At 63.2% G+C, this 12,996-nt stretch overlaps 1 protein-coding gene across 4 annotated transcripts in view; it reads right to left on the reverse strand.

Moving 5' to 3' along the window:
• Nucleotides 1-6: 6 nt before the first annotated feature.
• Nucleotides 7-12,996, reverse strand: part of Zbtb7b (zinc finger and BTB domain containing 7B) — a 13,691-nt gene continuing 701 nt past the window's right edge. Inside the window, exons 1-4 of one of the 4 annotated variants that reach the window (XM_033758122.1) lie at nt 3,464-6,175; nt 2,739-2,931; nt 1,286-2,445; nt 7-1,079 (exon numbers count right to left, since the gene is read on the reverse strand). In XM_033758122.1, coding sequence (XP_033614013.1) covers nt 614-1,079; nt 1,286-2,439 — 1,620 coding nt within the window. In that variant the 5' untranslated portion in view covers nt 2,440-2,445; nt 2,739-2,931; nt 3,464-6,175 and the 3' untranslated portion in view covers nt 7-613. Of the gene's footprint in view, nt 1,080-1,285; nt 2,446-2,738; nt 2,932-3,463; nt 6,176-8,855; nt 10,826-12,996 lie in introns of those variants that run through there. The other 3 variants (XM_010643906.2, XM_010643907.3, XM_010643905.1) reach the window with 3 other exon arrangements.

Below are 12,996 nucleotides of genomic sequence, written 5' to 3' on the forward strand. Positions count from 1 at the left end.
GCTCGGGCCACCCCGCCCCTTCTCCAGGACCCCATGACTCAGCGCGGCAGGGCGGAGGGCGGGGTGGCTCCTTCCTCACAGGCCCAGTCGCCCCCCACTCCCCACTCCCGGCCTCCCGGCGTCCACCTTTCTCTCCCCACCTACCCTTCCTTTGCCACCGCTTTTGCATAATTCGCTGCTGGGAAAAGGGAACAGAAACCAGGAAGGAGGGGTCTCGGAAGGGAGGGGCAGTCCTTCGCCCCCCCTTACACGGCCAAAACCCCTGAGGCAGGGGAGCAGGGGGAGGCTTTGGTCCCAAGCTCCTGTGCCCTAGAAACCCGCATAGCCGAAGTGGGACCCCCACAGATCAGAAATACATTATTGCTTCTGCTCCCCAGGGGCAGCTGGGGACAGGGCCGGCCCACCTTTACAACAGAGCTGGGGATATATACATAATATCGTGTCGCTCCCCTCCCAGGGAGACCCTGGTCCCAAACCTCAGCTTCGAGCTGAATGAGGTTGGGGCAGCCCAATGAGGCTGGGGCAGAGGGGCTGCCAACTCAGAGGCTGCCGTCCCACGCTCCCCCTGCTTGGCAGGGGTCCCGCCTCGCCGCTTGCCCAGCCACTCGGGCCTCTAAGAGGACTCCAAGGCAGCTTCGGCCTGGGGCGTGCTGGGAGCCCCCTCCTCCTCCTCCTCCTCTGGGGGTCCTGGGGTGGACACCGCAGGCCCTGAGGGGGCCGACTGCTCCCAGAACCGAGCCAGCGAGAGGCGGAAGGTGTCCAGGTGGCCATTGGAGAGGTCGAGGCTGGCGGGGGATTGGGTAGCAGCGGAGGGTGGAGGGTAGTGGGGCGGCGCATCGTCCTTGCGGCGCCTGCGGGTGCGCACCTCCAGACAGTTCTGGCCTTTGAGGTGGCGCTGCAGGTGGTCCTCCTTGGCGAAAGCCTTGTGGCACAGGTGGCACTCGAAGGGCCGGTCCCCTGTATGCAGGTGCATGTGGTTCTTGAGGTCATAGCTGTGCAGGAAGCGGGCTGGGCAGTGCGGGCACGAGTAGGGCCGCTCTCCCGTGTGCTTCCTCATGTGGATCTTCAGCTTGTCGTTCCTGGGGCGGCAGGGGTGGAGGGCGCAAGGCTGGTGGTCAGGATGGATCCTGGCTCAGCCTGGTCACCTCTCGGCCCGGTCCCAGGCCCACCCACTTCCACCTCCAGCGGGACCTGCCCAGGCACCAGACCCCCTTCCCCTGCCTCTCCAGTCACTCCACACCACCCAGCGCCCTCTGCCTGCCTGCCCTTGCTGCTTTGGGCTCACCTGGTGAAGCGGACGCCACAGACCTCACAGACAAAGGGTTTCTCACCCGTGTGGGTCCTCATGTGGCGCGGCAGTTTGCCTGCTCCGTGGATGATCTTGTGGCAGACTGGGCACTCCTGGGGCATCTGGGAGCGACGTTTACGAACCAGCTTGTCTTGGCCATCCAGGCCCGGTGCCAGGGCATCCTGGTGCAGGGAACTCAGGTAGGCCATGAGGTCAGGGTCGATGGCATCCTCATCTGAGCCTAGCTCCTCAGGGGAAAGGGCTCCCCCCCCACCCTGCACCAGCCCATAGGCCGGGGGATAAACCAGCTCTTCCTCCTCCTCTTCACCCTCATAGCCCTCATAGCTCAGGGGCCCCTCAGGAGGCGAGGCAGTCCCTGTGGGAGGGCTGTAGCTGTCGCCCAGGCCACTGCCCCCACTGCTGCCCACTCTGCCCACTTCTTCCTCCTCGTAGGTCAGGGGATGGGCGGGCACTGCAGCAGGCACCTCAGGGACTAGGTGGTTCGCCCGGGCCCCCTTGGTTTGCAGGAAAGCTTTCCGGGGCTTGCGGCTGCGGCGGGCAACAGGCCGAGGTGGTGGCAGCGGCGGTGGCAGGAGGGGCACCTGTGGAGGGCTGTCTTCACCATTAGGGACTTCTGAAGCCGTGGCAGTGGCAAAGGCCTCTAGGTACTGCCGGGCGCGCTCACAGTCGTCCTCGTCCGGGCTGGGAGCTTCCAGCCCGCTGCCCTGCAGAATCTCCATGCAGGCGGCGATGACACAGGGGATCTCCAGCAGTCGGGCGGCCTGGAGCACAGCTGGCATGTTGGCGCTGCTGGTAGTGAGCGTGGCTGTGTAGGCGAATTCAAGCAGGGCACCCAGCGCTTCCGGCCCCACGAAGTCCAGCTCACACACGCCGGCCCCGGCGCCCCCAGCAGCTGATCCCCCGGCCCCTGAGCCCACTATGGCCCCACCGCCCCCCTCCGTGAAGAGCTTCTTGAAGTAGTGGCTGCAGGCTGCAAGCACGGCCCTGTGCGTGCGGTACTCGAGGCCCTGCGTCCGGATGGTGAGGTCACACAGGTGGCCCAGCTGGCGCTGCTCATTGAGGGAGCTCAAGAGCTCGCTGCTGTGGTCCGGGAACGGGATTCCAATCAGGTCATCCTCGGGGCTCCCCATCTTCGCCTTCGGGTCAAGCAGAGGCGAGGTTAGGGTGGCGCCGCTGGGACGCGACACCAGGGGATACTTCCTGGGGACGGCCACAGCCAGAGGCTCTCCCGGGTACCCCACACCCTTACAGAGCGATAGCACCCACTGCACAGACAAGGAAACGTCCAGGCAGACGAGGTGACATTGCAGTCACCTGCGGCCTACAGTCCCTGTCCCTGTCTGCAGCTCTGCACCACAGGAGCCCAGCACCCCTGGGAGAACGCAGCCCTCTGGTCCAGCTCTACCCCAGGGACCCAGGCTTCACCCACCTCTCCCCATACGTTCTGGTCTAGGCCTCGGACACCCTGGCCAAAGGACTCTGGTGGCCTCAGCAGCCAGCCTCAGTTCATCTGAACCCTGGATAACCGCCTGTGTGGCGGGACCTCCTCACGGCTCCTCGTGGCTTGGGCGAGCTCAGGCTCTCCTGGGCAGCAGCTGGTCACACGCAGCAATGCTGAGACGCTGTGCCAACAAGAGGAGGCCTGTCCAGGCACCATCCTCTCAAAGGGGCATCTCCCCTTCGAGTTGCCCCCTTCTAAAGCCAGAGGGGAAAAAGCTCCCCATCCCTTCCCCCACATCCTCCCTCCCCCAAGGGGCCAAGGAGCAGCCACCTTTGCTGGGTGTCACTGGCGAGGGTGTTTCCTGCCCTGCAGATAAGCATCGTCCCTACCCCCCACTGCCATAGGCCCAGTTCCAGTCCCACTCCTCCCCCAGCTACCAGTCCCCCTTCCAGGACAGCCCCCCAAGCCAGCTGTGGCTCTCCCTCAGTGCTGCCCACGCCAGGGCCCAGCCATAGGAGGCCCAGAGCCCCAGCAGGACCCAGGGCCAGGGTGGGGGCAGGGTCTGGAGTGGGGAGACTGGCTGGGAGTCCTGGCTCTGCCTCTATCTTGCCAAATGACCTTGGGCGAGTCATTTCTCCCTGGCTTGACTTCCCTCAGCTGTATAAGCAGGGGTGGGAGTGGAAGCCCTGAGGGCTCAGCCCTTTGGCCCTGACCTCGTGTGGCGCAGAGTAGGTGGAGACTCGGCTGGGTCCTGGAAGGAGCAGGGTTCTGGGGTCAGCCAGGCTTGGGTTTGAACCCTCAATCTGCCGAGATTAGCTCTGTGACCTTAAACAAGTGACTTAATCTTCAAGCCTCTTTCCTCATCCTACAATATGGGAGAATTCCAGTTGACTCCTGGGGGTTGCGGTAAAGGGTGAGGGAGCCAGAGGAGGACACAGCTTTGCCTAACACACAGCAGGGGTCCAGTAAGTGGTCTGCCTTGGCCTCACCCGCCCTGGGGCAGATTCCACCACACACATGGCCTCCCTCCCTGCAGTCACCCCGAGGGGCCTGGTTACTAAGGCGCTAGCCGACCTAGGACAAGTCACTTCCCTTCCAGAGGAGGCCTGCGCCTCGTCTTTAATATTGAAGGCAGTGCAGATGACCTAAGGACAATTGTCAGTGTCCTTTCTGACATGCCAGCTGCTGTTCAGGCCCAGCCATTGATGGGGAAAGACTTTTTGCAAGGTGGCGGGGAGTCAAGGGCCACAGATTTCCTCTTTGGGACACAAGAACAGTATTGTCTCTGTCCGCCTCTGCCTGTCACCTTCACACAGTGCCAGGACTCCTGCATGGAAGCCTTGGGAGGGCAGCCTGGGAGGCCACACCTGGTACCTCTTTGAGCCACCCCTTCCCACCTCAGGCCCCCAGGCCACCTCCCTCCCTAGGTCAGGCAGTCTGAGTGTTCTTCTTGCTCCTGCTGGGTCTCCTCCCTGTACTTTACAAACAGCACAAATGGCAAATGGCCTCAGGACTAAGGAACAAACAAAAACCAGGTGGGCAGTGGCAGTGGCGGCCACCTAAGCAACAGTGGGCGACATCCTGGGCCCAAGTGGGTCCTGTCCCTCCTAGGGGGCCTGCCCTGGCTGTCCATTGGCTAGGAGATGGGCACCCGCAAGCACGTGGCTCAACCCAGCCCTCTCTCCTTCCCTACCCACCCCACCCATTCCTGCTACTAAGCCCGCCTCCTTTCTCCCACCCCAGGGCCAGTCTCCATGGCAACTTGGCGTGGCAGGGGTGCTGACTGGCTGACCCTGCTGTCAGGTCACAGACAGGCTGGTTCAGCACGAAACTGAGGGCTTGGGTAAGGGTGGGTGTTTAACCCCTTAGGCCCAAATCCAATGCCCATGGCCAAGAGGTAGCAAGGAAGGAGAGGGAGAGGCAAGAGCACAAAGGGAGGTGTTCCTGTGCCTCTCCAGATTCTGGGAAACTTCCCCAGCCCTTACCCAGGGCTCCAGAACCCATGCCAGCAGAGATGCCACCTGGAACTGTGCTGGTGCCAACCAGGCCATGGGGGCACTCCTAGCCCCATCATCGGGGAGGGGAATTCTCCCCTTTGGTAGCCAGGGTGGAGCCATGGTGTCAGGGTGCCCACCCCACTTGTGCACCCTTCCCTCCTCTGCATCCCAGATGCCCCATCCCCACCTACCCTGGCATGCCCCCTCTTGCTAAGACCTCATGGGCATGGGTGTGTGTGGTAGCTGGGGGGACAGCTGTGCCAAGGAACCAGGCAGGGTCTGTTCGGTCTGTTTGCCTGGTAGGGGGAAGATCTGGGGGCCCCGCCCCATCGGTCCCCTCTTTCCCGCCACCCCCCCAGGCTCCCCTCACTGTCAGGCCTGCTAGACCGGCCAAGCCGGTGGGCAGCTCTCTTGAAACTGGGCCCTGAGTCAAGCCTGCCCGTCTTTGGCTAGGGGAAGACCGAGGGTGAGAAAAGTGGGAGGGGACAAAGGTGAAAGTCCCTGTCATCTGCCCCTCAACGCCCAAAGGCACCTGCCAAGGTGGGTGCACCACCAAGAAAAGAAACCAAAAGGCATGACACTGGCCCTGTCTTGGGAAGAAAAAGACACCACCGGAACCCTTTCCCAAGGGCTGACCTTGGCAGCGTCCAGGGCTGGGTGGGGGGCACTTGGGCCAACAGTGCTGGCTTGAGCCAGCTGAAGGGCAGGGATAGGAGGCCCTGAATGGGGCAGCTGGGTAGAGTGGGCCCCCCTTCCCCCCAGCCTAGGGATTAGGGGAGCGAGGCTTAGTGTGGGGGGCAGCAGGCGGAACCAGGATTAGCAGTGGAGAAAATAGATATGGGCCTGAGACACAGGCACAGAGCACCCCCCAAGGCTCCAAGGCCCCTGCGCTGGGCTCTGCCAGGACCTGAGCGGACCTGGCCGGGCTTCCCCTGAGCAGCAGCTTGGCTGAGGCAGGTGGCGGCTCAGGCTGTGACATCCTCCGCAGGGGCGATGGACCGGCCTGAGGTTCTTCACTGGGCTCCCATTGCTCCGCAGCTGCCCACCCGCCTTTACTTCTTTCTTCTTCCACCCCCACCCCAACTCCAGCTTCAGGTTCTCTTCCTGTTTTTTTGGAGCTAAGTTTGCAGGAAGCCAAGGCTTTGGCCTGTGGCTGGACCCAGCGGGTGGGGAAGTTGGTAGCCAGTCTAGAGTCCTCAGGGACCCAGGGATCCTTGTTCCCTGCTTCTACCACCCTTTCCCAGGGCCTCTGGGGCCCAGGGGCCGCCGCCATCTGGACCACCTGGTTTAGGTGCAGAGTGACGGCTGAGCCACAGGTACTGCGGGACTGGAAGGCTTCCCACCAGCCTTCTGCTTGGGGTGCCGAGTCACTCAGGGAGCCCCTCCCTGCTGCCCCCAGCCCCTCCAACCTTGAGCACGCCGTCCCATCCCCCACGTGACGCTTCCCTCCTAACCTCACCACCCCCAGCACTCACACTTCCTGGGGGCCGAGGCGGGGAAGAGAGACCGCAAGCCACGAAGGGGGAAGGAGGCCAGGGGAGCCGGCTGCTTCCCGGTGCCCTGGGGGTCAGGCCCCCCAAGCCCCCCATTCCTGGCGCAGGGGCTCCTGCATGAGGGAGACCTCACTGTTTCTCCACGTTCTTTCCATGACACCACCCCTGGCCACAGCACCTCAGCCCTTCAAGGGAAAGAGGAGGAAGAGAAAAGATGGCGGAGGATGGAGCGAGGGCCATTCTCCCCGCAGCCTTCACCCTCCACGCCGGTGCCCGCTGCCCACCAGCCACCCTCACTCAGGACCTTTCTGGGACTCCTCCTTCTGTCCCTTCCCTACTTCCCTAACCCTAGTCTTCCCTCCACAAGATCCACCCTTGCTTTCCTTCCCTCAGCCTTTGCCGGCCCTCACCTCTTCTCTCTGATTGGTCCCCAGGCCTCTCCCACTGCTCCGTCTCCCACTGCTCCGTCCGCTCCCTACCCCTAGCATCCCTTCTTTTCTACCTGGGAATGTGTGGAGAAGAAAGGGCAGAGGAACGACACGAAGGCCTGCCTTCCAGGCCTCGTCCTGCCCTCCTGCCCAGACAACGCTGTTTGAACTCTCATGCTCCTAGATGGAGCAGGGGACCCAAATTCGGGGCCTTTGGGGAGAAGAAATGGCTGGCGGAGGGGGTGTGCGGCGAGAACGGATGCGGGGTGAGGGGACAAGCAGTGCCTCTGCCCGTCAGAGTTTCCAGCCCTGGAGCGACTGGACTTTCCCCAGAGGGTGCCCACCGCGGTCCAGGCAACTGCTCCCTGGACGGACCCTGCTCACCAAGGCCAGGCCATGCCAGCTCCCCTTAGGGCCAGAGGAGACAACGCAGGGTGCCAGGGTCTGCCCTGTGCCCCCCTCCCCCAGCCCGGTGTCTGGCTGGGTAACCGAGCTGCCTGGTAACCCCATACCCTCCAAGCCGCCGGCAGAAACCTGAGCCCCCCAGCCCCAGAGGACACCCCAGCCCGGTCCGAGCAGGGCTCACTGCCAGCCTGCCCAACCTCCTGGGCTTGCCCAGCAATTGCTTGGCTCCTGTGGGCCCTTCTACCTCTCCTACTCCTCTTGGGTCCCCCGACTGAGCACACCCCAACTCCAGCTCCTTATACCCTGGGTCCCCTAGAGCCCCCAGCGAGGTCTGGAGCCCTCTTCCCAGCCTGTTTTCAGTCCTTCTCTGACCCTTGGCCAATTCTAGGCCTCGGAGCCTCCCCTGAGGCCTGACCTCTCAAGCCAGAGCAGGCCTACTCACCTGGACGCTGAGGGGCCTTGCCAACAACTCCTCCTGGCCCCTGGGGGCAGCGCGCTGGGAGGGGCGGGGAGGGCTGGGCTGGGGGGAGGTAGGGTGGCTGTTCCCCGCTCCAGCTCTCCTTCAAAGGGGCCGCCCACGACCTGGCCCAGCCCCTCCCCCTCCAGCCTTAACCCTCTGGGTGCTGCCCCCTCCCTCCAGCCTGCAGGGAGGGGTTACCAGAGGGCTGGCAGCGTGAGAGACAGCCCAGAGTCTGCCTGCAGTGCCCACAGACCAAGCTGTCCCCACCCTGGCCTGTCCTTAGTCCTAAAGGGGAAAAGGTGAGGGGTCGGAAAGGTAGGAGTGTGACAGTCCAGCAGGACAGAGGTGAGGAGGAGCCAGTGGAGAGGCTGCTAGAGGTGGGACCAGGAGAAGGAAGAAGGGAAGGGTGGGGACAGGAGGTGGCAGTGGCCAAAGAAGGAGGAGGGGAAGCCTGGACAGTCAGTGCCCGAGTGACAGGTGCCCAGGTCCCCAGGTCCAGCCCCTCGGGACATGTGGGATTAGGGCCCTCCCAACCCCACAGGCCCTACAGACCCCTGGGAACTGGGCAAATGCTCCCCACCCTGTACTGGGCTGGGGCCCTCAGGGGCTGGGCAAGGCGGCACCCTGCCCTCCCATAGCCTCACCCCAAACCCACTCACATACCACAGTTCCTTGCCTGGGTGCCAGCCCCTGCCAACTAGGACAGGGGGCAGCACGCATGCCAGCCCCCAGTGGCCAGGGAGATTGGGGGACAGAGATGGCCTGAGGGGGACAGACAAACAGGGGAGCTGTGGGCACCGAAAGAGGAAGGAGCTGGGAGGGGGCATCTGCTGGGAAGCGCGAGCCCCACCCCTTGCGCAAGCCACTGCCACCCTGGCCGGTTGGGTGGGACCCGCCTGGGCCTGAGGGGCAACTCAGGAGGGCTCTGAGCCCAGAGGTGGGTGGGCCCCAAATTTCCACGGAAACACCTCCTGAGTCCTTTGTGCCCAGAACAAGGGTGTCCTGGTGTCCTCTAGATACTAGGCCATCCCAAGTCCTGCTGGGCTTGGGGGGACCGGGGAAATGCTCCTGAAGCGTCCCCTCCCCTTTCCCCCCAACAGCTGCTGGCCTGGTGCCGCTGGCCTGCTGCCCCTCACCAGCTCCCGGCCCGGTTGGCACCTACCCACCAGGATGCTGGCAGTCCTGCTCTCCTCTCTCCTACCCCCCTGCTCCCAGCGCCCCATGCCAACTGTGGGCCTGGGATGGGGGAGGGTCACCCCCGTGCCTTGGTGCCAGCCAACCAGGCCCAGGCCCCATACATAAGACCTGAGACCCCCCCTCACCTCAAGAGGCAGCCCATTGGTCAGGGCCTGTATGAGAGGGCAGGAAGGCACAGACAGCCCAGCGAGCCGTCACCAAAGACTCCACACCCCAGGGTGGGGGCCAATGTCTCTCCCTGCCACCAGGCGCCAACCTCCCAGCATTCCCTCTACCCAAGCATCTGCTTGGGCACCAAAGTCCCCACAGCTCCAGAGTCCCAGTCTAATGCCTGCAGCCTGCAAGGGTGTGGGGTGGGGCTGCTCCCTGCCCTTTGATCCCCATAAAGGGAGGGAACCAGCCTGGAGGGCAGGGGGCAGGGAGGGAGTTCATGGGGCCCCTCATTCCGCCCCTGCCAGGGGCAGCAGGGCAGGGTGTGGGCATCTCTTGGGTGAGGCCCCAGGTGAGAATGGATAGCATGTCTCAGCCTTGGGTACATGGTGTCATGTGGAACTGGGATGGCAAGAATAAAGCAGGAGGATGCAGAGGGCACCCATGTTGCAATCCCTCCAGACTGGCTTTTTACCCTCATCCAAAAACACTTTGCCAAAATGAGAGGTCAAGGACTACAACTCCCAGTATGCATCGCAATTGTTTTGTGTAACCTGGGAGTTGTAGTTCCCTTGAGAACCCTGTTCTCTTCCCAGGAGCCTGGCTGATGGGTTGGGAAGAGCAGAGGACTTGGGTACAAATCTTCAAAGGGACTGTGTTAAGGAAGAGCTAGGAGGTCCATGGTGGGAGAGAGGACCCTCACTCCCAGGCAAAGCAGGAGGAAAGGAGGAAGGAAGGAGGAGAGGATGTCTGTTGAAAGGGGCATATGGGTGGGGAGGAGTTGGGGGGGGCAGTGGAAACAGGAAGGAAACTGAAGCCAGAGACATGAGGTCGAAAGCAAGGGCTTGGGGGAGCCCCTCTCAGAGGCCTGGCAGGGCCTGGGAAGGCATTTCCCCTGCCATTCTGGTGACTTGGGGAGGCCGAAGAGGAATGGATGATGTCAAGAGGTAGTGAATGATGCATTCGTGGGGCTCATAGCTCTATTTGCTTTCCATTAGCCAGCCCTATTTTTCCTGGGGGACCCTCCACTCCTGGATCTGTACAGACAGTGGTGGCTAGGAAGCTCTGAGGGCTGACCAGGTTGTAGGAAGAGCTAGGAGGCAGAGCAAGCACGTGGGGAAGGCAGAGCCGGCCCGATGGCAAGTACAGTGGTCTGAGAGGGATTGGTGAGGTACAGGGCAGGGCAGATAACACGGCAACTGGGGGTAGCTAGGGAAGAGAAGGCTACGATGCTAAGGTGATCTGTCTTCTACCAGTGCCAGGCTAGTGGGCAGCCCTCTTTGGCTTCCCTCAGGAATTTGCCAAAGGCAGCTTTCCCCTAAGTCCGGCAGCCTGTGAACATTAAAGATGGCATATCAGGGGGCCTGGCAGTAGCTGGGTCTTTCCTACTAGAGGTGGAGGTCAGGAGCAGGCGGGGGACTTGCTTGGAGGACCCTTTTTCTGGGCTTTCTAAGGCTCTAGGACATGCTGACAGGCCCAGCCAAGGCTCCTGCCAAGACCTGGGCCTGGCTGGGTGGGAGGCCTTTCTTGCTCCCCTCAAGCTTTGAGAGGAGATGACAGTCAGTAGCTCCCTCCCTTTCCCCCTAGTCCCCCAGGCCCGCCTTGGCGCCTGGCCGCTTGTGCGTTGGCAGGACTGGGATGGGGGGGCACCGAAGCAACTTCAAACTGTCCGGGCAAAACGTCAAGTTTACTCACGAGTTTACTCAGCAGAAGGAGGGGAAGAGGCCAGCGCAGGCACACCCCATGCCAGGGTCCTATCCGTCTGCCTGTCCCCACCTTCTTCCCCACCCTCTTCTTCAGTCCTAGGCCAAAACAGGCATAGGGCCCCAAGGCCTGGCGGCAGGGCAGCCTTAACTCTCAGGAAGGTCAAGGAGCCAAGCAGGCTGGGGGCAGGAAGCCCCAGATCAGCCCAGAGGCTTCTATCAGAGGGCAGTGCCCTCCCTGGAGCCCATTCACTCCCCATCTTGGGGCCCTGGCCCTGGGCCAAAAGAACTGGGTCTCTGAGCCATCAAGAAAGGGGCAGTACCAAGCCAGCCTCCTCCATCTGAGTAGTCCCCTGGGCAGTAACTTCTGACCCCAAAGGCCCAGTCCGCAGCTGTGTCTCAGGCTCCAGTGTGATGCCATCCAGGCAGCCCTAGGACCCGAGGCTGGGGCTCTCAGCCTTGGCCTGGAATGGGGGGCCAGCACCCTATCTGACCTACTTCCCTTTCCTCCCCACCTGCTTTCCTTTTCTGTTTCTTTCCCCCAGCCTCCACTGTCCCCACCCCAGAGGCGCTCCGCCCCCCCATGCCCGATGGGTCCCCTCCCCCACCCTTCCCCAGGGTGCCAAGTGCAAGCACACAAAGGGCCCGATGGTGCATTGTTAGCCCAGCCCCCGCTGCCCGCCGCGCCCTCCTGGGGCGGGCACTAGGCCAAGGAGGAGCTGGGGGCCCTGAGTGCCAGGGGGCACCATGGGAAGGGGTGAGAGGGCAGCACCAGTCTCCCAGATACTGGAGTCCACACTGGGCAGGTTGAGCAGTGACAGAGGCCCCTAAAGCGGGCCTGCCTTCTCCACACCTGCGCCCAGTGGGCACTGCCTCCTTTCTTCCTGAGCCCCTTTCTGACGGTATTAACCCCTTCCTGACCCTTGTGCCAAAGCTGAGGGGGGTGTGGTACCCAAGGGAGGGGACAGTGTCTGGGGGTGCCAGCAGGCAGCCTCGTGCCCACAGCAACCATGTAACAGAGGCACGCTGGGGGAGCCAGGGTCCCGGGGGCCAGGGACAGCAGGCACTGACAGAGATTTCTCCTTGTTTCATCAGCTGCTCCAGGGGGAGCCCCCTGCCCTTCTCCCCAGTTATCACTAAGGAAGAACACTAACTACCACCCAAAGCTGGTCACAAATATGCCCTTCTCCGGCCGGCACAACACTCCTTACGCTCAGTATTTCCTCCCAACCTGACGTCCACTCCATGCCAGCTCTGCCAGTAGTGCCAGGAGGGTACAGGGGTGACCAAACCAGTTGGTGTGTGGGGCAGTAGGAGGCAGCTCTTAACCTTCCGATCTTCAGCACCTCTATGCACAGCACACCCTCCCTCAGGGAACACAGTCCCCATCCTGTTTTAACCCCTCACTGCCCACTCTGGCTCCCTAGCCCCTGATAAACGGTTTTCCTCCTCTAGAATAAATTGGGGGAAGGGGGGTGGCTGAGCTGACTCATTCCGGTCCTCAGCTGCAGCTAGGGGTCTTCAAGACCTTCGGGCTGGGGGTCAATTCAAGAACACCCTCCACCTGGCCCGGAAGCCAGGACAGCCCGCCGGTCTCCCCCTCTCCCCAGCACCCACTTCCGGTGTCCCAAACTAGGTCAGCAGCGCTCGCTTCCTGTGGGTCAGCTAGCACCGGCGCCTCTGCCCCTCCCCTGCTCCGGACCCAGGCTCCCCGCCCCCCGCCCCCCAGGGCGCCCCGAGGTCTCACCACTTCTCGGACGCCCTTTGATACATGGGGGTTGTGCGGGGCGGGGACAGCACCCCCCCCCCGGCCCCGGAGCCCACGCCAGCCCGCCGGTCTCCCCCTCTCCCCAGCACCCACTTCCGGTGTCCCAAACTAGGTCAGCAGCGCTCGCTTCCTGTGGGTCAGCTAGCACCGGCGCCTCTGCCCCTCCCCTGCTCCGGACCCAGGCTCCCCGCCCCCCGCCCCCCAGGGCGCCCCGAGGTCTCACCACTTCTCGGACGCCCTTTGATACATGGGGGTTGTGCGGGGCGGGGGGCAGGTGACCCGCCCTCTCTCCAAACACTAGCAGGGCCGGGGCGCCTGGGCAGGCACGTGTCCGGGCACAACCCGCTGCCCACGCTGCCCCCCCCTCTGGCCGGGACACGTCGCTCTCTTTCTTGGGGTGGGGTGGGAGGAGGGGAGCGAAGGATGGGACTAGAATGCAGAGCCCCTCTCCCCTTTGAATGGAAACCCTCTGCCCACAACAAACGCTAGGTTCTACGGCACAGCGGCTACCCTCTCTCGGGAGGGCAGGTGCGCCGGCGCCGCGCCGGACGGTAGGCAGAAGTCTTTCCAGGCACCCACCCGCGCTCTCGGTCTGAGGGCAGAGCGTTCAGGAAGGCTGCGGCGCCGCGGGGCGCTGAGGTCCCG

This window comes from Fukomys damarensis, unplaced genomic scaffold (genome assembly GCF_012274545.1).
Source record: "Fukomys damarensis isolate Sample0158 unplaced genomic scaffold, DMR_v1.0_HiC HiC_scaffold_33, whole genome shotgun sequence".
Taxonomy (NCBI): Eukaryota; Metazoa; Chordata; class Mammalia; order Rodentia; family Bathyergidae; genus Fukomys; species Fukomys damarensis.